At 32.4% G+C, this 22,552-nt stretch overlaps 2 protein-coding genes across 3 annotated transcripts; one reads left to right on the plus strand and one right to left on the minus strand.

Annotated features, from left to right (window-relative positions):
• Nucleotides 1-6,243: 6,243 nt before the first annotated feature.
• Nucleotides 6,244-18,955, plus strand: LOC143205177 (uncharacterized). The gene is made up of 5 exons (XM_076418282.1): nucleotides 6,244-6,449; nucleotides 12,132-12,251; nucleotides 13,653-14,013; nucleotides 16,576-16,716; nucleotides 18,387-18,955. The coding sequence occupies exons 1-5, from the start codon at nucleotides 6,316-6,318 to the stop codon at nucleotides 18,825-18,827; spliced, it is 1,197 nt and encodes a 398-aa protein (XP_076274397.1). The 5' UTR covers nucleotides 6,244-6,315; the 3' UTR covers nucleotides 18,828-18,955.
• Nucleotides 18,956-21,181: 2,226 nt separating this feature from the next.
• Nucleotides 21,182-22,187, minus strand: LOC143205323 (retinal homeobox protein Rx3). Of its 2 annotated transcripts, none has more exons than XM_076418564.1 (3): nucleotides 22,076-22,187; nucleotides 21,665-21,875; nucleotides 21,182-21,612 (listed from the first exon to the last, which is right to left on the minus strand). In XM_076418564.1, exons 2-3 carry the CDS (start codon nucleotides 21,869-21,871, stop codon nucleotides 21,220-21,222), a joined length of 600 nt encoding a protein of 199 aa, XP_076274679.1. In that variant the 5' UTR covers nucleotides 21,872-21,875; nucleotides 22,076-22,187; the 3' UTR covers nucleotides 21,182-21,219. The 2 variants fall into 2 exon arrangements, with proteins under 2 accessions (XP_076274679.1, XP_076274678.1); XM_076418563.1 differs by having other exon boundaries at nucleotides 22,020-22,161.
• Between the last annotated feature and the right edge of the window lie 365 nt (nucleotides 22,188-22,552).

The raw sequence follows: 22,552 nt of genomic DNA on the forward strand, positions 1-22,552 counted from the left end.
TGAACAAATATTTTTGTTTGATATCCGAAACTTTCCCGGCATTAACAATATCGTCTGTTAACAAATTTATGAAGTGTTTACGTGAATTTTTGCTGTTATCTATACGTCGCTCTGATTGATGTTTGCAAATATCCAACTAAATCCAATTTTCTAAATATATTAACCCTATTTCAATAAATTGTTAGCGATAAAAGTATCGAATATGATATGAAACTGAGCTTCTGAAAATGATCTTCTAGTTTATAGATGTTTATAAAGCAATATGTACGGTTGTAGAAAAAGTAATTCTGCGAAAACAAATATCCCAGAATTCACATAAATTAACAGTGAAAAATCTGACGGGCGAAGTTTCCATTGATTCCAAAGGTCATGCTGGTATCTTGGAGAAGCTTCAAAATCGGTTGCGAAACTCGTATTGATGCCAAGAAATGTGATGCTAAGTGTTTGGTGATAGAAAATAGTTCATTATGAGCTGCTGAAACCTGACCCAGCCATTAATTTAACCTTCCACTGTCAACCACAAATGTCATTGAGAAATCCACACACATTTTTAGTGGATTTGAGAGAAACTGGAGAAACTAACTAGGAAATTTTGATGTATCGCCATTAACTTAACTTTCCACTGTCAACCATTAATGTCATTGAAAAATCCACACACACTTTTAGTGGATTTGAGAGAAACTGGAGAAACTAACTGGGAAATTTTGATGTATCGCCATTAATTTAACTTTCCACTGTCAACCATTAATGTCATTGAAAAATCCACACACACTTTTAGTGGATTTGAGAGAAACTAACTAGGAAGTTTTGAAGTACCGCCATTAATTTAACTTTCCACTGTCAACCATTAATGTCATTGAGAAATCCACACACATTTTTAGTGGATTTGAGAGAAACTAACTAACTGGGAAATTTTGATGTATCGCCATTAATTTAACTTTCCACTGTCAACCATTAATGTCATTGAAAAATCCACACACACTTTTAGTGGATTTGAGAGAAACTAACTAGGAAGTTTTGATATATCGCCATTAATTTAACATTCCACTGTCAACCACTAATGTCATTGAAAGATCCACGCATACTTTTAGTGGATTTGAGAGAAACTAACTAGAAAGTTTTGATGTATCGCCATTAATTTAACTTTCCACTGTCAACCACTAATGTGATTGAAAGATCCACACATACTTTTAGTGGATTTGAGAGAAACTAACTAGGAAGTTTTAATGTATCGCCATTAATTTAACTTTCCACTGTCAACCACTAATGTCATTGAAAGATCTACGCATACTTTTAGTGGATTTGAGAGAAACTAACTAGAAAGTTTTTATGTATCGCCATTAATTTAACTTTCCACTGTCAACCACTAATGTCATTGAAAGATCCACGCATACTTTTAGTGGATTTGAGAGAAACTAACTAGAAAGTTTTTATGTATCGCCAATAATTTAACTTTCCACTGTCAACCATTAATGTCATTGAGAAATCCACACACATTTTTAGTGGATTTGAGAGAAACTAACTAGGAAATTTTGATGTATCGCCATTAATTTAACTTTCCACTGTCAACCATTAATGTCATTGAAAAATCCACACACACTTTTAGTGGATTTGAGAGAAACAACTAACTGGGAAATTTTGATGTATCGCCATTAATTTAACTTTCCACTGTCAACCATTAATGTCATTGAAAAATCCACACACACTTTTAGTGGATTTGAGAGAAACTAACTAGGAAATTTTGATGTATCGCCATTAATTTAACTTTCCACTGTCAACCACTAATGTCATTGAGAAATCCACACACATTTTTAGTGGATTTGAGAGAAACTGGAGAAACTAACTAGGAAATTTTGATGTATCGCCATTAATTTAACTTTCCACTGTCAACCATTAATGTCATTGAAAAATCCACACACACTTTTAGTGGATTTGAGAGAAACTAACTAGGAAATTTTGATGTATCGCCATTAATTTAACTTTCCACTGTCAACCATTAATGTCATTGAGAAATCCACACACATTTTTAGTGGATTTGAGAGAAACAACTAACTGGGAAATTTTAATGTATCGCCATTAATTTAACTTTCCACTGTCAACCATTAATGTCATTGAAAAATCCACACACACTTTTGGTGGATTTGAGAGAAACTAACTAGGAAGTTTTGATATATCGCCATTAATTTAACTTTCCACTGTCAACCACTAATGTCATTGAAAGATCCACGCATACTTTTAGTGGATTTGAGAGAAACTAACTAGGAAGTTTTGATGTATCGCCATTAATTTAACTTTCCACTGTCAACCACTAATGTGATTGAAAGATCCACACATACTTTTAGTGGATTTGGGAGAAACTAACTAGGAAGTTTTAATGTATCGCCATTAATTTAACTTTCCACTGTCAACCATTAATGTCATTGAGAAATCCACACACATTTTTAGTGGATTTGAGAGAAACTGGAGAAACTAACTGGGAAATTTTGATGTATCGCCATTAATTTAACTTTCCACTGTCAACCATTAATGTGATTGAAAAATCCACACACACTTTTAGTGGATTTGAGAGAAACTAACTAACTGGGAAATTTTGATGTATCGCCATTAATTTAACTTTCCACTGTCAACCATTAATGTCATTGAGAAATCCACACACACTTTTAGTGGATTTGAGAGAAACTGGAGAAACTAACTGGGAAATTTTGATGTATCGCCATTAATTTAACTTTCCACTGTCAACCACTAATGTCATTGAAAAATCCACACACACTTTTAGTGGATTTGAGAGAAACTAACTAGGAAGTTTTGATATATCGCCATTAATTTAACTTTCCACTGTCAACCACTAATGTCATTGAAAGATCCACGCATACTTTTAGTGGATTTGAGAGAAACTAACTAGAAAGTTTTGATGTATCGCCATTAATTTAACTTTCAACTGTCAACCACTAATGTCATTGAAAAGTCCACACATACTTCTAGTGGATTTGAGAGAAACTAACTAGGAAGTTTTAATGTATCGCCATTAATTTAACTTTCCACTGTCAACCACTAATGTTATTGAAAGATCCACACATACTTCTAGTGGATTTGAGAGAAACTAACTAGGAAGTTTTGATGTATCGCCATTAATTTAACTTTCCACTGTCAACCACTAATGTCATTGAAAAGTCCACACATACTTCTAGTGGATTTGAGAGAAACTAACTAGGAAGTTTTAATGTATCAACCGTATAGTCAGGGCGTTACTTCGCTTGAGATTACAGGAAAATTAACAAGACGTAGTATGTGTTTGTTTCGTTGTGTGCCTACGCAATACAATTGATTATAATTGCTTATATACGGTTGTGAAAATTTAAAGAAATTCAGAAAAAAACATGTTTTTCATTGGTAGCCAAAGAAATGAAGAAATTATGGCGAAGCTGGCGCCCAATTGAGTTTATAAATCTGTATTAATTTATCATCAGTACATAATTCATTGAAAAACCTAACTAAAATTAATATATGAACTAAAATTGGGGTATAATCTAGATGTGACAATATCAACAGAATTAACAAGATATAGTAATTTTTAAAGCACACACAATGACAGATAATGTAAAATGTTACTAACGTTATCTAACATTGTTTGGTAAGGTATGTTAAATATGTACATATTAGTATTAATGGCATTGTTCCTAGTAGTTATTTGATAAGGGTATATAAGTAGTGGGTACTGACACTGTTGGTACAATATTGTACATGTTCGAATTTTGCAAAGTACATAGATGATGCTGATACATGACAAATATAAAGTTACAAGAGAAAAATTCAGACATACAAGTTAATAAACTAAATGCAAAGGAAATGCGCCATTAATATGTGGATATATCGATGTTGATACCTCCATATTGGAATACCATATTTGTTGCCTGTTTTTTGTTTTCAACACCTGTGTTAAAATATTTTATTTATATTATTTGAAGTTATTTAACATGTCAATTGAAAAGTCCCTGGCCTACCATAATAAAACACATACACTGATTATAGCGACCCTCCAACTTTTCGATACCATTTTTGTAGTACGATTTGTCCTTTGCTTCAAACTAGGCCTCCGTTTCGACGAAAATTTCTTTCCAGCGAGCATTCTTTTGAGATCTGAGAACAGGAAATAGTCGCTGTGGGAGAGATCTGAAGAATACGTTGGATGAGGAAGCAATACGAAGCACATTTCATAGATTTTCACTGACTTGCGACACGGTGCATTGTCTTGGTGAAGCAGCACTTTCTTTTTGTTCAAGTGCTGCCGTTATTCAGCGATTTCGTCCTTTAAATGGTCCGATAACGCTGTGTAATAGTCGCTGTTGATGGTCCTTCTTGATAATCTTCAAACACAGCTGCGAATCATCAACTCGTCGTTCTTTTTGGTCAAAAGTGAGTTCGCGCGGCACCCACTTTGCACAGAGTTTTGTCATACCCAAATATTCGTGAATGATTTGATGTACACCTTCAGTTGATATCTTTAGAGTGTCTGCTATTTCATTCAATTTCAATTTACGGTCATTCAAAATCATTTTGTGGATTTTTTAAATGGTTTTGTTGATAACAACCTCTTTTGGGCTTCCACTGCGTTCTTCGTCTTCGGTGCTCATATCACCACGTCTAAACTTAGCATACCAATTCGTGACAGTTAATTTTCCTGGGGTAGTGTCCGGAAACTCGGCATCAAGCCAAGCTTTTGGTTCAACTGTATTTTTTCTCTTCAAAAAGCAATATTTTATCAACACGCAAAATTCCTTTTTATCAATTTTTTTCACAATAACAAAAGTTGCTTCACTCAAAATGTTATAATTCATAAACTAATGATCCGACAACTGTCAAATTTCTACACTAAGAAAAGCATATTAGTAAAGTTTGAGCGACATAATAAGCATATATTGTACAAACTTGTTTTTATTCTGATATACATTTTTCAACATTCAACTTCATTAATTGTCCTAAAATGTTGATAATTCTAACCGGATTGTGATGAATTGTTTATCAAGGAGAAAATATCCTTAGCTAAATTTACTTCTCACCGAAATACGGGTATATAAACAATAAAACCATCAAACATAACCAAACTAAATTGAAAGGTTATTCGTCTTATTTAAGTATGCTTGCCCTCAACTGGCCAATCATATACTACATCTGGTTCGTTGCCTTCCTTGATTGATTTTTTCTAGCCTCTATAAAACCCAATAGTAGTTATTTCTGGAGAATCCTAACAGGTATTAGATAAACTTCGGTAGTTTCTGTCTGGTTTTGCGACGTTGCCATTTACAAGCAATCGAGAGGTAGAATACAACGAACTACAGCAACAGCAATTTTGGCCCTTTGACCGTTATACTGTTAGGAACTCCGTTTTGTAAGGTTAAGAATTTAATTGTTTCCAGTTTATTTGTTCTAGTACTGTTTATATTTTGATTTGTTTTGTTTTGTTTATGTTAGACAGTAACAGATAAATCATCGATTTGTGAATATTGGCAAAAAAAATATTATTTTTAACACTTTTAATTCATTGCATCCAGGTGTGTACCCATTCAATTTTTGTTTTAATTTTAGACCGATTGTCTTCTGGGACGATTTCTAGATTTGTCACTCGCCAGTCGGTAGGATTAATGCCGAAGACCGTGGTTTGGAGCCTACGTTAAACTGTAGGTCTAGTCCAGGTAACCCTGTAGTTTGTAAAAGGAGACTTTAAAATATTCATAAAAAAAGAAATATTGTGTTAAAAGGAGTTGAGAATTCAAGAGAATTTATTGGATATATTCTTTAAATATACGTTTAATTTTCAATAAGTGGCAACGTTACAAATTCAAAACTTTGTGCCCATGGCGCAATATAGGATTCTCCAGAACTGTCTAAAACTCTGTTAACGATGTAAAGTTGACCATATAACTTTTTCTCCAACAATATAAAGGGCAGAATCATATTTGTACACCTAATATTTATCGTAGGAATAAATATGATTCGTCCATATTTCACCGGAGGAAAAAATGGGCAAAATTACTGTTAAATAATCGCAGCGCTTTCTCTAAATCCCACAGAAAAGATGCATTCAAAAAAAGAATTGCGTACGCAATGACTTTCCTAATGATATTTATATAATTATTTAATAATGCGTCGTATATTTACAGATATAATCTTGATGTAACCGTCATCGTACTCAATTATATATTGTCTCTGAAGTGACATGCGATTATAATGGTGGGAATTCGTTTGAAAGAAATAACAGATTCGCTACGAAACTATTTTGTATCGAGTTTTCTGTACGGCTAGTCGGTGGTTATCAATATGAAGTCGGAACGCCAGATAAACGATATCGAACAGTTACTAAAATCGCAACTCGAGGAAGATGAGAAAATAGCCGATGTGGAGGTATCCAGACTAACAGCTCCTGGTGAAAACTACGGTTCCATAATGTTAAGGTATTGCGTTATTTTTTTTTGTCATTGGATTTCAACTAGACATTCGAAATTTCGCTTAATTCTTAACCTTGATATTAAGTAAATATGTTTATTCTTTTTCGGTTATGATTAAATGGTTTAAACATAATTACATTTGCAATGATTTCTGTAAAACTGTTATCATTTAGGATATTATAATAGGAAGAAACATGATACTAAATATATCTTACTATCTTACATACTATAAAGTTACAATATATTATATTTGATTTTCATTTTTGTTCAATTATAATTTTTGTTCAATTATATTATTTAAATTAGAATTTTGTTGTATGTCAAAGCCAAACTGAACTAAAACTCAGAGTTGATGCGGCAACATTGCGACGTTTTGATGTCAAAAATCTTGATGACGCATATACAAATTAACTTTGAATAGACTATATCATATTAGGGCATAGACGTATTTCGATCGGCAGTAATAATGTAAACAACTGTTAAACCACCTAACCTAAATATTAAATTCTATGGATTTGACATTTCCCTACATAAAATAAGAGAAGAAGAAGAAGACGAAGACGAAGTTTTCCTTTTAGTGTTATTGAGTTATTTAGTATATACAGATGCTAATCTTGATACATTAATTAATTTTGTTGTTTGATTTAAATGATTATTTTTAACATTCTTACAAACTTTGTGATGGTGATACTGTACCGTGATAGTGTGTCATTAGTAAATAACGATTTGGGATACAAAGAAAGTTCGCAAAGAGTGAATTGCAAGACTTATTGGATGAAAACTCAGTTCACACGTTCAAAAAACTTTTAAGCCGATTAGCGGTTGATGAATCAACAGCAACATAGAAAACCCTACAAATTGACTGAATATACCATTTCAATCGTTTCAAAATTATGGTTTATGCAACTATATTACGTAGTATGCGAAAAAGACAGATGATAGCCTGTAACAGAAGTCAGATCATCCCTTTGCGGATAACACTCAGCCATACATTGCAAAAGGTGTGAGAAATACATTCTTGCAGCTCCCATGGGAAATTCTGCCATATCCAGTGTACCAGGTGTACCGGAAAGTCATTGCCAGATCAGTATATTCAAGAAGTCATAATTTGAAGTATTGAACATTTGATTCTATACATTTTCCCCGTCTCTCTTCCCCATTTCTAAGTTCTTCGAAATTGGGGAAGTGCTGCTCCGCAAGCGCGTGTCCCATTGATGCCAAAAATTGATAGTAGGAGGGGGCAAGGTCTGGAGAGTACGGCGGGTGCGATAATGTATCTTATCCAAGTGCAACACACACCTTCCTACAATACTCCTACTCTAACTTCTTTCTTTTTATTAAACAATAAAAGTAATGAGTGTCGCAAATGTACGTTTTCAGGTATGAAACTTAACATTTTCAAAGATATATAAATTGTATTGTTACTTTCGAAAAATATAACATATATAGCTTTGAAGCTTGATGTCAGCAGATTAAAATGACATATGTGTCAAACCATAACTTACGTAACGCATAGTAAACGACACCTATTAGAAAAACCGGTAATAACTCTCCATTAGACCTGGTGCACACCAACCATAGGGTCATGTGATTGTCACTTATTCAGATCAATGCAGCATGAGCAAAAATGTTTTACTATAATTATTTATACGAGCCATAGTAATTGAGTGAGTGCAAAACATATTGTTTGAAGGCTACTTTAGGTAGGTTTAGTAGTTAACATTCTAAATGTTTGTCATTATCAAGGCAAATGTCAGAACACCATGTAGTAATGCATATAATATTAATGGTATAATGTCGGCCATCTTCAGCTAATATAAGCTATTTGATTTACTAGATTCCTAGAATTTATATTAACAGTTTCTTAGATTCTCATATTTTTATTTTTTTGCATAGTCACAATGTTCTTACGCAAGATACTTATGGAAGTTTTACAAGCCTCGATTTCACTTTGAAAGATAAGTGTTGTGTATTTAATGGGATTGGAATGACGTTGTATATGAAACAGTAATTATTATATATACTTTTATTAAAATTAACAAATGATCAATTTAAACTACGTATTGATCAAAAGTCAAATAAGTTATAAGACAAGTGATTTTATAGTGATTATATTTCTATATTTGGCTGGTATAAGGGCCCAATACGACATAATTACCGGACTAAACTCCATCTGATTACCACTTTCTAAAAAATCTTTGATATTTATAAAGATGTTTGCTGACCTGATTACAATAAAAGTGTTAACAATAACAATAATCAATGCCAAAACGTATTTGGAACCAATTTACCTAAATCTCATGTATTTTTGGGTAATAAAACCGTATTACATATTAGCTTTATATATATATTGAACGCCGTGTGGATATTGAAAGTTATATCCTCGCAGCATCCAATATTGAACTAATTAAGTATCCTTCTTGAAGTATACATATTTCCGTGATGTAATAAATAAACATTTATAAGCTCGCTTTTGATAATGAAATATTGAAATTAGAAAATTGGTGGTTGATATTTCTCATCTTTGTTCTGTATTATAAACTGTCAAATCTCATAAATTTTTGGAAAGATGACGTGAAATACTTAATTCAAAGTTCCTATTCACCAAACGTCGTCTCTATCGATCATACTTTAATTCCGACCTATTTTGTATTTGCTATTTTTTTATTATTTAATTAATACATTGTTACTAGTCGTTTTCGTCTAACCTACAATTTGTCTTTATGATAACTTAAATCTAGGTATATAACTAGGAGGACCCATCGGCCCTATCTCAGTATCTGGTGAAATAATATTTATACATGTCACTGCTGAATTTTTTAATATATGCACCTCACTACACGACAGTACACAAGATCAGATGGTTTGATTCTTTTGAGTCTGTGTCCTGTTCTGGTGGTATCCACAAGTTGCAATATTTCAATATTAGTATGAGAATGGAGTCTTTCCTCATGCCCCCTTGCAATTCTCTTGATTTCTTGACTGACTGTGGGTATTTGAAGGTAGGTAATCAGTCCTATATTATTTGGGTGCACCCACAATACCTCTTAGGACTTGTACTGACTTTTTTTCCAATTAGCCAGTACATTTTCCTATATTTCAATTCCAGTTCTTTTCTTTTCTTCTTTATATGTTGCTTCCAGCGAAGTTTTGTATCGAGATTCATTCCGAGATATTTAACGTTGTTGCTATATGGAATGATAGTGTTATTTAATATTATTGGTGCTTGTACGGTCTGTTTATAAGTGAACTGCACATGTACGTATTTACTTTCATTAATTCTTATTTTCCAAGCTTGTGCCCAATTATTTATATTGTCACTTGCCTGTTGTAATTTTCGTGAGATTACTTCACTATTGTTTCCGACAGCTATAATCACAGTATCATCAACAAATGTAGCATAAAAATATAAAGCATTGGTCCCAGTACACTTCCTTGTGGTACACTTGCTTTAGCTTCTTTTATTGTAGAGTAAGCTTCTTCTTGTTTGACGCTAAACATTCTGGTTGTAATGTATCATTTTAATAGTTCGGTGTGTTGTTTTGGTAGAATTTCCTGTAGTTTATGAATAAGGCCTTCATGCCAAACTTTATCGAAGGCTTGTGCTATATCTAAAAATATAACTGAGCATATTTTTTACTCTCGTAGGTTTTTTCAATAACATCTGTTATTCTGTGGACCTGGTAAATTATTCAGTGCTTGTTAATCAAGCCAAACTGGTGTGTTGGTATTAAGTTTTTTCTCTCTATGATGGGTTTTATTCTTTTCAACAGAAGTTTTTCAAAAACCTTAGATATTACTGGCAGCAGAGATATAGATCTGTAGGCTTTTATTTCGTTTGCTGACTTCCCAGATTTTGGTATCATTATAATTTCCGCTATCTTCTAAATGTCTGGGACATGTTTTAATCTAAATGCTCTATTGATGCAAGTTGGTGAGTTTTATAATTCCCTTTCTTGGTAGTTTGAGCAGTAATTCTCCTAAATCGTAGCCTTGTGATTTCCTGGGATTAATGTCAGTTTTAATAACTTTGATTAACTCTTTCGGCGTGACTAATTCAATCATCACATTTTCAGCTTCTATGTCTGGAAAATTATGTTCAATATTAGTTTCGTTTGGTTTGAAAGTTTTTTCTAGATATTCAGCAAATGCTTCTGCTTTTTGATGCCTATTTTACATTATGTTTTCTATATGAAGATGCTGGAGAATATTCAAATGATCAACATATAAAAATATAAGTATAAAAAATAAAATATCACCACAAAGTAAAGATTACCGAACGACAGTGTTTCAAAAAAAACCATAAGACCCCTCAAAATTAATTCACTATAGTTCTTATAGAGTCGGTTTTTCTTAACCTAGGGTCACGCAAGTTCTATTTCAATGACGTTACATAAATGCATCTAAAAAATGTCCGTACACTAATAAAATCATTCATATCATCATTCAAATAATTTTCTTTAACATATATATTGTTTCATTATTTGTTGTAAAATTTGTTATTTCTAATTTAAAGTGATATGTTTAACTTGAATGACATTCACATTGTATATGGCATAACAATTAAGAATATTTAATTCAAATTTATAACCTTAATGAAGAACCTAACCAAATGTAAATATGTTATCTAGGTAATTATGTCAGCTTAAATAACAAAGTTATCGATATACATTATCATATTTCTACTACGAGTACCCAGCAATGTAATTCAGATATCGGGCATTGATAATTCTGCTATTTTTCTCACACAAAATGAGACAGCATTAAATTTGAATATGTTTTGTTGATTTTGTGAAAATAAGGTCTGCTTGTTTTATTTCATAAATTATACCAATATTGAAACTGTACAAAATCATATTTTTTATTTACTCATTCATTCTAGAGGCCGGGAAGATTTAAATGATTTATGACATTCAAAGTTCTGTTTTTATTTTTAACAATAAGCTGATAATGAATATGATGAAACTGGCATAAAATATTATATAATATTTATTTTTTCTGTTCTGTTTGTTTGCCAACAATTATATTTAGCTTTTATTGATTTGGAAAAAGTATTTGACAGACTAAGAAGAGAAAGACTATGGGTTATATGAGACGAAAGAGGTGTAAGTAGTTAAATTGTAGGGATACGCGGCATAAGTATCTAAAAATATATCATATCTATAATATCTATTTATATCATAAATGCAATCATTGCAAACAACAGGAAATCAAAAACCTTCTAAATCTTCTTCTCATAAATCATCCCAGAAGACATCCGGTCTTATCCAGCCTGGGTACTGGCATGACTGGGATCATTTTTCTTGTCGGATTTTACACTCTTGCCTAGGGCAATCACAAATATTAAACAATCACAAACATAAATTTACGACCATGCCCCAGCAGGATTCGAACCCGCGACCATCGCAACAGTAGATGGACCGTCCTGTCGCCTTTACCACTACGCCAACCAAGCCGGCAAGCCTAGCACTGTTTATAATATTAATGGGCGAAAAAATGAGGAAATGTTGAATAAATCAGATAGGACTTACATATAGAGTACAAAAATATGGAATATATAGAAATGTCGATAGGAGCTTTGAGAGATCATGCTGTCTCTTCATCCGTAGGACGTTTTTTGTCATTAGTACTGATTAATATTAATTAATAGTTTCTGTCAGGAAATAAAATAAATCGTTTTATTTATAGGATATTGGTTACATTGGAAAATACGAAAACATCAAAGAAAAGAACCTTGGATGCAGTTGGAAAAATTATTCCAGAGAGCGAGAGAGTTCGTGAAGCTTTTTCCACGCAAACTACATTCACGTAAGATATGACCAATAAATAAGTGTGCCCCCAATACCAGTGGCGGATTTATCAACAGGCTGTAGACTATGTAATAATAATTATAGTTTATCCAAATTTATCAAATCTATACATACGTTATCAAGATGTTCAATGGGTTGGCTGCCGCAAATTGTAAATTCATTTTAGAATTAGCTAATGAGCCTGTCAAAGTCGTCCGGTTGTCAGACGTATACAAAATTCTTGAAAGCAACAGTGATAAGAGGTTATACTATAATGTTAAAATAAACTGTATTTGATAACATTTTTGTTCAGTTATTTAATTTAGATTAGAATTTTGTTGTATGTCAAAGCCAAACTGAACTAAAACTCAGAGTTGATGCGGCAACATTGAGACACAAATGTTAATGACGTATGTACAAAATAACTTTGAACAGACTATTATAGAGTATTTAGAGTATTTATTTAAATTTTATTTTAATATTTCGTAAGTGCAATGAAGAAACATATATAATGGTTGTTTAATTAGCTTTAATGTAAACCTTACTGTACCTTATAAGTAGTACATGATCGAGCTTCTTAGCGCAGAAATATACCCAAAAACTATTTTTGGTGTATTCTTTCCTAAAATGTCGTAATTGACACAACGATTTCTTAGTTGAGAATCAATAACGCAAAAAAGTTTATGTAATGAGGGCGCTATTGATAATATAAATTCATTGACCGAAAAACTTAATTAATATGATTGTCAATTAGGGATCTAATTGCAGAGGTCTTACTGGCGGGAAAATTTGAACAGCCTACTGGCGACAAATGTGTAAATCCGCCACTGCTCGAAACAACAAGTGTCTAATTCTAAAGAATCATGGGTAGAAGGATTTTAATTTGCAGCGTTGTCAGTTCTTGAAAATTATATGTATATTTGAAGAATATGATATGAATAGAATAAACTATATTAAATTCATAAATTCAACTAGTATTCCTATTGAGACTCATGTTATAATATGTTGGTATATTTTTCACCTCCTATAATATAAAAAATGTAATATTCTCCATATTATAAACATATTTAATTTTAAAATAATTTTGAAAGGGAAAAGAGAAAATAAAACAATTCGTAATTATTTATCAATATATATATTTATTTATTTCTCTTCGTGATTCCATATTGGCAATAAGTATTTCTTATGTCTATATTATATATACATGGCATGTAGAAAATCACTTCATTAAGCAATTTTCTGTATAAAATATTGTCTTAATTAATGAAGCTTATTCTACCTTAGACTACCGAAGGTTACTGAATGGCGGCAATGATTCTCTAGAATTAGCCACTACTCTCAAATCACAAGATTATTTATTAATTGTTATTAATGTGAATATGAAGCTTTTTTAAATGATGTATGTTTTGCATATTTTTAGGCTCGAATATAATTTCTATGCTGTTGTATCATCGGTATTGGATCAGTTTTTGAAGAGAAACAATGTAAAAAGTGGTGCTGATTTTTTGGCACCTTTCGTTGGTGGTAGACTGAATCTCAACGAAGGACCTATAGTGGACAACGATGCTATTATTGTATTGCGAAATTTACGAGTGTCCGGTTACTCAACAGGAGAGAAAACTACGGGATTGGATCCAGACCATAGTAAAGTTGTTTTGGACACTTTGGCAAAGTTTCATGCCACTGTATTAGGGCTGAAGATAAAAGAACCGGAGAAATTTGATAAATATATCAGGCCGTGTTTTTTTAGGTATTATGTAGACAAGGACCTACATACAGTGGTAAGTATATTATGATAAGGTAATAATTTAACCAACATAGTGGCTGTTAAGTAATAGAATAATTGTGAAAAAAAACCTTACGAACTCGCACTATAATTAAATCTTCACTACTCTTGTTCCAACTATCATAGAAAGTGTGTATCCCATCACTTTATTGGTCTCCTTGTGGGTCTACAAAATACTCTAGATGTACACAAATGCTTTTAGAAGAAACGATTTAGAAGGAAACAAATCTGTCGAATAATAAATATGCTTAAAATTATTTTAGTTTACGAATTAATTTGTTAACCATCGATCTGTTGTACTTGCACCAATTATAGCAGTATGTATTTCCTAAGTTTGTGTGGTTTGGTTCACTTTAATCTTCTGATTTCCTGCGTGTTGTCCAGTAGCTGTATCGCTTCCTCGTTGCTGTGATTTAGTACTCTTCTTTCATGTTTTACGTGCAGTTTTTCGTTGATTACGTAGTGATAAGTTTTGGTAATTAATTAAAAAACTTTATTTTGGTAGCGCTGGATTAGTTAGCTAGTATAGTTTGAGTCTAATGGACTTAGCTTTTTGTCCAAATTTAACTTAACATAGAGGTGGTTGCCGAGATATTTCCTCTGCTTGAGGATTTAGTGGATCGAATAAACTATCACAAAAAATAAAAGTGTGCCAATTGTGCAAATTTTATGCCAGCTGAACTTGTTGTCAAACCTATCTATTCATAAGTGTCATACTAACAATTGTTTTTGAAAAATGATAGGGAATTTTTATAACAATATTTTATTTATTTTTAATCTGTGTTATGTTGTTCTATAAATATTTTCGTTCGATAAGAGATATTTAATGCTATGGTTTCAAAAGCATTTTGTAATATATAACAAACATATTTTATTACTTAATACAATACGTTCGCATTTCAATACGATTGCTCCTTGATCTTTTGTGTTGCTCTTTGTTAAATGATCATTAATAGATCTTCAAGCATGAGGTCTTTGAGAGACCTGATGGAATTAGATTTGAGCCTTTTTATGAGAGATGTCGATGAACTTTGCTTTTTGTAAAGTTTGTTCAATCAATTTGTTGCTTTATTAGCTTGGATACAATTCATTACCAAAATTTAATTCATTCGCCTTGGAGTCGAAATGCAAAATCTAGCTTCACACTACCGCCATTTCTCTTTATTTGTTTCATTCAGAATGATAATGATGAATCTACGTCTCTATAGTAACAAAATAAGGTATACAATATGTTTTAAGTGACTATTATACATACTACTATCAATATCTAATATTTTATCCAAAATATTGACTAAACTCATTAAAGAAAAAAGAACCCACAAAAAAAGCTCTAAAATCAAATAAATCTATTAATATTTCTTCAATGAAATCAAACTATAGTGTTTTTAAAATATAATGGTTCATAGAATTCTGGATGTAAAAGTCGCTTACTCACTCAAAAAGAAAGGAAAAAATACATCACAGGTGCATAGAAAATTATGAGGTGGCTATCATGAATACTATGTTGACTATTGAAAACATTAAGGAGGGAAAATCAAAGAATAAAAAACATAAAAACCATATTCCTCCACGAAAACAGAGAGAACAACAAAATTATTCAGAAAAAAACATAAAAATGAGTGAAAATAAGTTTCTTGGAAATAATATTCCGTCGAAATACTACCAGCAATCTATCATTTGAGAAGCCCATGTAAGTAAGTTGGCACAACAGTTACGTCATCAATCATTTAGTGTGTTTACGTCAGTTCGACTTAAGTGTATTTTCCGATTTTTGTAATATATAAAATATTTCATTGTAAGTGGACTGTCATGTGCTGAATTGACTTTACCAAATATGACCGTATATCACTGGGACAAATCGTTAGAGAGCTTGGTCCTCTCTCTAGTCTGTCAAGTCAGATCAGATCAGAAATTCCCAGAAATATTTTTATAAAATTGTTCTTGAAGAAGAGCTGAAGAGAAGATCAATAATCCTTTCTGAAAGCAAAACCATCATGTTCTCATACAGCACATTTTCTCTCAGAATAAATATTGACGATACTACACAGATATCGTTACTCTTTATGACATCGAATATTACCCAAAACCGAATGAATCTTATGAACAAGATGCATAAACTGAAGATGTCTACCCACCGTTTGAAGGTTATTAATTACATTGACGATCTTTTGTATGCATGCACGGTCTTCTTCAGTATAGAGTCTCTAAAGCAGTCTAGAGATATCGGATGAAGGAGACCATATTTCTAAAACAAAAAATTAATCAAAATAAAAAAAATTAAAAAAAAATAATTATTTTTTTGATATGTCCCATTTAGATTTATTAGACCAATTTTGATTGCACTAGAAAAAAATTAATAATCATAAGATTTGACCTTAATAATTAATTAAGTTTTCATAACAAATAATAATTAGTTTTATTTGAACTACGCGACTAAGTAATTGTTATTAACGCAAAGCTAATTGCAATAGATAACAGTTCTGTTAAGTGATCGCCTTGTATTAACTTAAAAATTTGTATAATGCCAGCGTTATTTAGCCATTGTCTATTGTTTTAGGTAAAAACAAATCTCTCGCACTATTTGAAACTAAATGGATTTACGGATGAAGAAGTTAAGAAAGCCGACAACACTTTCGTGGATTTCCATCAAAACGAAGTCAATGATGTTTGGGGTACTCTTATACACTACGATAGCTGGGTATGTTGACATTTACTACTAGTTTTACTACTAGTTTATTTAGACTAGTTGTGAATTAATTTTGAGGGATTAGTAATATTAGGTGTACAAATAAGTTACTTTAATTGAATCATATGAAAATAGTAATCAACCGTCACAGGCATATTTTGTCTATCTAATGAAATCTATAGCATTTATAAACATGTTGTTTTCATATTTATTTCGTCATTGATGATTTATTTCTCCAGTTAGAACAACTTTCAGTATCAGTGAAAATAAAACAAGCTCCTTGGTATGGAAAACATATTCGTTAAACACCGGACTTGTCGAGTTCAATAATTTTTCAACGCTTTCAAGAGATTTTGAACACTAAAATATTGTCTCAGATAAAACTGAATATTACGAAAGAACGATGAAAGGTCAAAGGTACTAAAAATATACTTTGTAAATGCTTAAATAGAACTCCCTATCCATCTAGGTGTATTGTTTCTTCCAAATACCCCCAATTTAAGTTGTAATTAGGTCTATTCTGTCTTGAATCTACACAAAAACTAGGAATTTCTTCTTATTTCTGTATGGTCTTCTTGTCTTCAATTCTCGCCTACAAAATTTCTTGTCTATTCAAGGCCCTGTTTTTGGTTTCAAAATCACCAATTTAAAAAGTCAAAACCAATATTCGCATGGTGAAATCGACTATGAAGCATTTGTATTTTTATGAAGACACTCAAAAGCAGCGTTGGGAATTATCCACTGAAAATAGTCGAAACAGTCGATATCGATCAGTTAATATTAAATTACATTAAATGGGCAATTGGCAGTGTTAATTAATATTACAATTTAGTGTTACTCTGAATTTATGAAAAAGGAATGGAATAGTTATACCAATCACCTCTTTACCGTTAATATTTTTTACAAAATTTAACAACTGCTACTGTAAAAACTTCTTAAAACCATTTAGAATCGATTCAATTTATGAAATTTTTCGAACCTATATTTAGTTTTCAAGATCTTAGGAAAAAAGTTTTGGTTATCAAAAAACTTCAAAAAGTCAGTCAAGAAAAATATTACCTATTATTGCCATTAAAACAATTAAATATATTTTACTACTTTCATTCACAATTTTAATCTATTTGCCCTATTACATTAATTAGTTTGAAAAATAGCGTTCGATAATGTTATATTAATATATAATGTATTGTTATTTACCAGCAAACTACCAAAAAAAAAACATAAAACCACAGATATTACATATAAATCTATGTAAGCATAATTCGTCAGAGCCAGAATGTTAAAAAATCAGTCGAAAGAAACTAGTAGAACCGAAAATAGTAACTAAAAGTACACTAATGAAACAGTCGATAGCAAATAGTAATATAATCAGTTGAACTGAAAATAGCGACTGAAATAGTCGACAGTAAAAAGTAGTCAATTACTAAACAGTCGATTGTCGTTTTCAGTCGATATTTCCCAACGCTACTCAAAGATAATACATAATGTTTTTTCTCTTAAACTTAAAATCCGCTACACTTTCAAAAAAAATCGAAAAAAAAAACTAGGGACTAAAAATATAGACAAATTTTTAACAATAATACTCACCTCTAACCAAAAAAACCAACCCTCAAAATTAATTTCACACCTTTAAATCATCATTTTATATTGATATTCTTTTTATATTGTTAATATATTTTTAGACAAACAATCTGCTGATTAAGAAAGAAAACGATAAACCAACTCACTGCGTCCTGGTTGATTTTCAAGTACCAGATTATGGAACTCCCTTGGACGATATTTCCTTCTTTCTCTTCACTAGCGTTCAGAATCTGTTCGACGGTAGTACATTTGATGACCTCCTTGATTATTATTATGACAAGCTATTGAAGAATCTTCGAAATATCGGTGTTGAAACCACTGTATTCACCAAGGACAGTTTTGACGAAGAAGTGGGAAAAGCCATAAAGAATTATCAGTATTACCATACCATGTGGATGCTTCATCCATTAATGTACGAGCACATGAAATCTATTGATGATCTCGATAAAAACGACGCGGAAGATATAGTAGAATGGTCTAAGAAGCATATTAAAAGAATTGTTGATGTTACCAAGCTGTGTTTAGAGAGAAACTATATCTAAATATACGTCGACTAGGTTTTGTTTGTTTTAATATGTTAATTCTGTAGAATTATTTTGTTATAAATAGTACCTAGTTTTATAACAAAGTCTCGTATATTTTTATACATAATAGATTAATTTATACCGTGTGTTGAATGTTTTTTTCACCTTTTGTAGCTTTGAGAACTAAATTTAATAAAATAAGATGGGACAAAAGACCCGCTACCATTTTAATTGCGCGCCATCTTCTTTATGTGACTTTCTAATCATCCAATACCTCACAAAACCACAATTTATCGTTTATATCCGAATTTTTGACAGTATGTTACGACAGGGCTCGTTCTGGAAGACAACGGACGTCTTGTAACGCTGAAAATGAGGCTCTGGTGCGCGATAGTATTACAGAGTCTCCAGAAATATTAATTCAGAGACGGGGTTCCTAGTTACACATTAATGCACGTAGGTCAAGGCCAATTTTGAAAACTGATTTGAAAATATCCCCTACCAAATTCAATTAGTCCAAAAGTCGCTACCGAGATCCTGATTAACGAGTTGTAACGAGTACAGTAACGTAATCCTAAGGCTGTCTGGTGAAATTGCCGATTTTTCGTCTAAAATGATATTAAGCGATGAAGCCCATTTTCTTCTCAGTGGCCACGTGAATAAATAAAACAGTCGGCTTTGGGGAAACATAATTCTCAATTAATTCATGTAACATCATTGCATTCACTTGAAACAACTGTATGGTGTGATATTCATGCTGGAAACATCATTGGTCTTTTTTTTTAATGACCAAGATGTTGCAGTTACTGTTTCTGCTGAACGGTACCAAGACATGATTCGAAATTTAGCCAATATAAATTTTCAATCATAACGGAAAAAAAACGTAAAGACCAAATAAACTATTTATGAAAACCAAACTTACGTATCTTTTCTTTGAGCAAAGTTATAGGCAGCCAAAATGGTAGTGGGACTTTTGCCCCACGTTGTATAAATGCACTAAATAAAATATTGCTGCCCTCTACTGTCATCTATTAATAGTAATTGACAGTGAAAAGAGTGATTTTTGTGTTGTTAATGTATTGAAAAAATAATGCCTAATTGTATATGCAAAAAAAACGAAAGCAAGGAAAAACTTGTTGAAAAAAAATATTGTGGGGACTCTGCACCATCAATTTCAAGAAGTTAAGAAATAGTTACTCTACTATTCACTACATTGCGACTATTTCTTGTTTTCATGCCTGAAGAAATGACTGGGTGGTAAAATATTTGGATCGAATGAACAGTTCATTGGAAAAACGCCTATCTTGAGAAGACTTACTAATTATAAGTTTCAAAAATTTAGAATGCTGGCTTGAATATGTCTAGTTAAAAGTTATTAAATAAACAAAGAAAGTCAAAAGAGAAATAAAAATTTTTATTCAAATTCAAATTCCTTGTCACTGCGTCAATATAATGCAGACTTTTATAAAGTTCTCTTTTACTGTTACAAAGTTCCAAGTTACTTAAACGTTTATTACGACGAAACCTGCATATTAGTTACACCACGGGAGCGCTACGATACCGAAAACTATACTTTGAGTCCTCAAAACTCAGAAAGAAGTCGACCAATTCAGTTGATATTGTTACATAATACAACGGAAATAGTTTTTCATATGCTTTTTATTTCGATGGTCCAGCTACCTACGAAAATAGAACACTATTAAACATTTAAACTGGATTTAAGATGATTATAGTATTCTTATCAGTGTTGTCACTACTTCTAAAATGAATTATATTTATGATATGGAGTGAATCCTAGCAAAATCCTACAGTTTTAATCACATATATACAACTTGCGTATATTTTTTTCGGCACATACAGTTGATCGATTTACTGGAATTTTTGAATAGGATTTGTTTTTTTGAGGTTTATATAAAGATAATTTGATACACAAAATTATTAAGAAGAATTTCATATATAAATTATTTACTGTTTAGATCTAAGTTTTGAAAAATCAATAATTAATTTAATCATTGTAGGTGTCTTTGTTGGTATTTTAATATACATGCTCAATATAGTCAAATAAGTCAAATATCCAAAGTTAATTTCTAAATTAATTTGAATATATGAATTTCTCAATGAATAGCTTCATTTATTATTTCATATTTATGCTGATAACATGAAAGTGAAGAAGGATCATGTATACTTATATTTGATGCTTTGATGTTGTTACAGTTGTGAAAATAAGCTTTGTTATGATAATTTGTAATTATGTTCAGCGGTGTGGTAATTTAAACTTGTCAGTATTTTGTTGATTATTGAAACTTGATGCACTTACTTTTTTTACTTTAATTAATTTTAAATAATTTTATGGAGACTATTAAAAGACGTAATATTTACTAATACATTTATTATTTAATAAGTAATATCACTAAATCTGTACATTATGAGAGATCATCGTATTATTATTCTCTACTGCGTTCAACGAATCCAACTTCTTTGGCACGGACAGGTCATCGGGAACGCCCGGCGACAAGTCACGAGGACTTGGGGAACTCCTTAGGGAACCCTCGCTGTCGGGTGACAGGGGACAGTGAGTCTGCTGCCCGGGAAACTGCGGTTGATGGAGGTGATTCACCACGGGGTACTCCAACTGTTTTTCCGACCCCTCGCTCGTTGGTGGTCGTAAGGGTGGTACCGACGGCCGACCGGGGATGATCAGCTGCGGCGAGTTCAGCCCCAAGCACCGCATCCTCCACGCGTCTTGAAGCAGTTGAAGCCGAGCTTGTTTCCGCCACTTTGCCCGGCGATTTTGGAACCAAACCTGCAATAAACGCCGAGATGATTCGGGACGTCTCACACAGAGGCCGAATTACCTGAACCCGGGCTTCGGAGAGGCTTATTCTCAGCGCGACCTCCTCTCGAAGGAACACGTCGGGGTAGTGTGTTTTTTGAAAGAGAGCTTCGAGCTCTTGTAACTGTTGAGGACTGAAAGTAGTGCGATTTCGTCTTTGCCGCCTTCTTCCGAACATGTACTCTGTTAGTAGGTCACCAGGTAGTGGTGATATATAGGGACCAGCCATGGTTCTAGAATAATAACAAGCTTTAATTTTTATGGTACAAGAGAAATGTCTGAAGCACTATTAAGTTGTTGTCTTAGAGCCGTTTTACGTAATGTACCGAAAGAAGTTGTCACGGAAACAATAACGTCGATATATTATGAATAATTACCAAAATAAAAGCGATATAATCAATGATAATCGAGTATCTATGGTGTAAACAATTACATTGCGATAAATCCATACAAGCACTGCACTCAGTATCGTTCACCGATTTCCGTCGTTCACCCCTGATCACGTCACATCACCGATGGATGCTGAGGCGAGCGCTGACGCTGACCAACTATCATCAGCCATCAAACTTAGCCCCGATCTCGGCCGTCGTAAACGTCGCTCCACCTCCGACGCTCCATTGGGGAGAGGCGACGCCAGGGCGCCGGCGCCCCCCTACGTCTTTAATGCGATAATGCTTTTATTGGTTAGGCTTTGTTTTGTAGATGCTTATTGGTTTGCTATTCGCTTTTTTTCCACTACCCCCTTTGTGTATGTATGGGGGGACGATGATTTCTTTTTATTTTAAGAGAGGAAAGGTGTTGATTGGAGAATATACTTGTGGGTACATTTTTTTAATTAAAATTAATTACATAACTGTATAAAGAAATATGATTTCACTGTTCATTACGTCAGAAATTAAGGGAAAAATCA

This window comes from Rhynchophorus ferrugineus, unplaced genomic scaffold, assembly GCF_030347505.1.
Source record: "Rhynchophorus ferrugineus isolate W39M unplaced genomic scaffold, kcgeb_rfMv2 rfM11, whole genome shotgun sequence".
In the NCBI taxonomy this organism is placed as follows: domain Eukaryota; kingdom Metazoa; phylum Arthropoda; class Insecta; order Coleoptera; family Curculionidae; genus Rhynchophorus; species Rhynchophorus ferrugineus.